This window comes from Arachis ipaensis, chromosome B03 (assembly GCF_000816755.2).
Source record: "Arachis ipaensis cultivar K30076 chromosome B03, Araip1.1, whole genome shotgun sequence".
NCBI classification, from domain to species: domain Eukaryota; kingdom Viridiplantae; phylum Streptophyta; class Magnoliopsida; order Fabales; family Fabaceae; genus Arachis; species Arachis ipaensis.
The window spans coordinates 1,874,341-1,875,373 of NC_029787.2; the positions used below are offsets into that span (position 1 = coordinate 1,874,341).

At 27.1% G+C, this 1,033-nt stretch overlaps 1 protein-coding gene across 1 annotated transcript in view; it reads right to left on the bottom strand.

Annotated features, from left to right (window-relative positions):
• LOC107629354 (probable pectate lyase 5) overlaps positions 391-1,033 on the bottom strand; it is a 3,118-nt gene continuing 2,475 nt past the window's right edge. Inside the window, exon 4 of the mRNA XM_016332131.2 lies at positions 391-652. Within this exon, the coding sequence (XP_016187617.1) occupies positions 431-652 (222 nt within the window). The 3' untranslated portion in view covers positions 391-430. The remainder of the gene's footprint in view (positions 653-1,033) is intronic.

Here is a 1,033-nt window from a genome sequence, read left to right on the forward strand (position 1 = left end):
TTTATATTTTAGATAAATTATTTTTTTTAAATACCAATAAAATTCTTTAAAATAATAAACGTAGACAAGCTAATTCAAACTAAGACCTTTTATCATAATTATATATAGAGACTAATTTAAAGGTCGTGTGTCCACGTCTACTATTCTAAAAAATTTTATTAATATTTTTTTTAGAGACTAATATGTCCGAAATATAAATTCTCAGGAATTTATTTAAGGTGAAAACTCAGGTACAGTCGACTTCACGTAAAGTTGATAGTTGAGAGCCGTTAGATGATTTGACTGATTTGACTAAATTTTCATTTAACAGCTCTCAGCTATCAACTTCACGTGAAGTCGACTGTAACTGAGTTTTCACCTTTATTTATTTATCAGTTTACTCTTAATTAATTAATTAATAACAATTTTGGTTGATGAATTAATGTTGAGATCAGCATGGAGAACCTTTCTTGCAAAGAAGGGCACCAGAAGAAGTAGTAATAGAAGCAACAAGAGAAGAGGGTCTAGCACTGAGGCTAGAAGCCCTAGCATAGCTTGAAGAAGCACCAGCACCAGAAGCTGTGAAGAATGCACCATTAACAAGCATGTCCCCTTCTGATCTCCAATTCCAATTCTTCCATTCACTCTCTGCTGCATCCTCATGCTTTGTTACCTTCATTATTTCATCATATATATACATCAATAAATATAGAAAACCAATAAGTTTTAATTAATTAGATATTAGTCAATTTTTTTTTTATTATCATAAAATTACTTTTAACTCTCTTTTTATAGAGGGTTTCAAATTTGAAATTTAAGATATACAATAATATTTTAAAAAAATGTACAGATATACTGACCAAAAAGAATAATTTTTCATTAGTTGAATTTTTTACATATATGTTACTATATTTTTCTTTTAAAAAAATGTAGTGGAATTGTTTTTGTGAAATATTATATCATCATTGAATGATGATGTGTAAATTTTATATTCGACTAATATAAAATAATAGAGATAACACTTTAAAGTTTAAAATGAAAAATCTGAATTGTT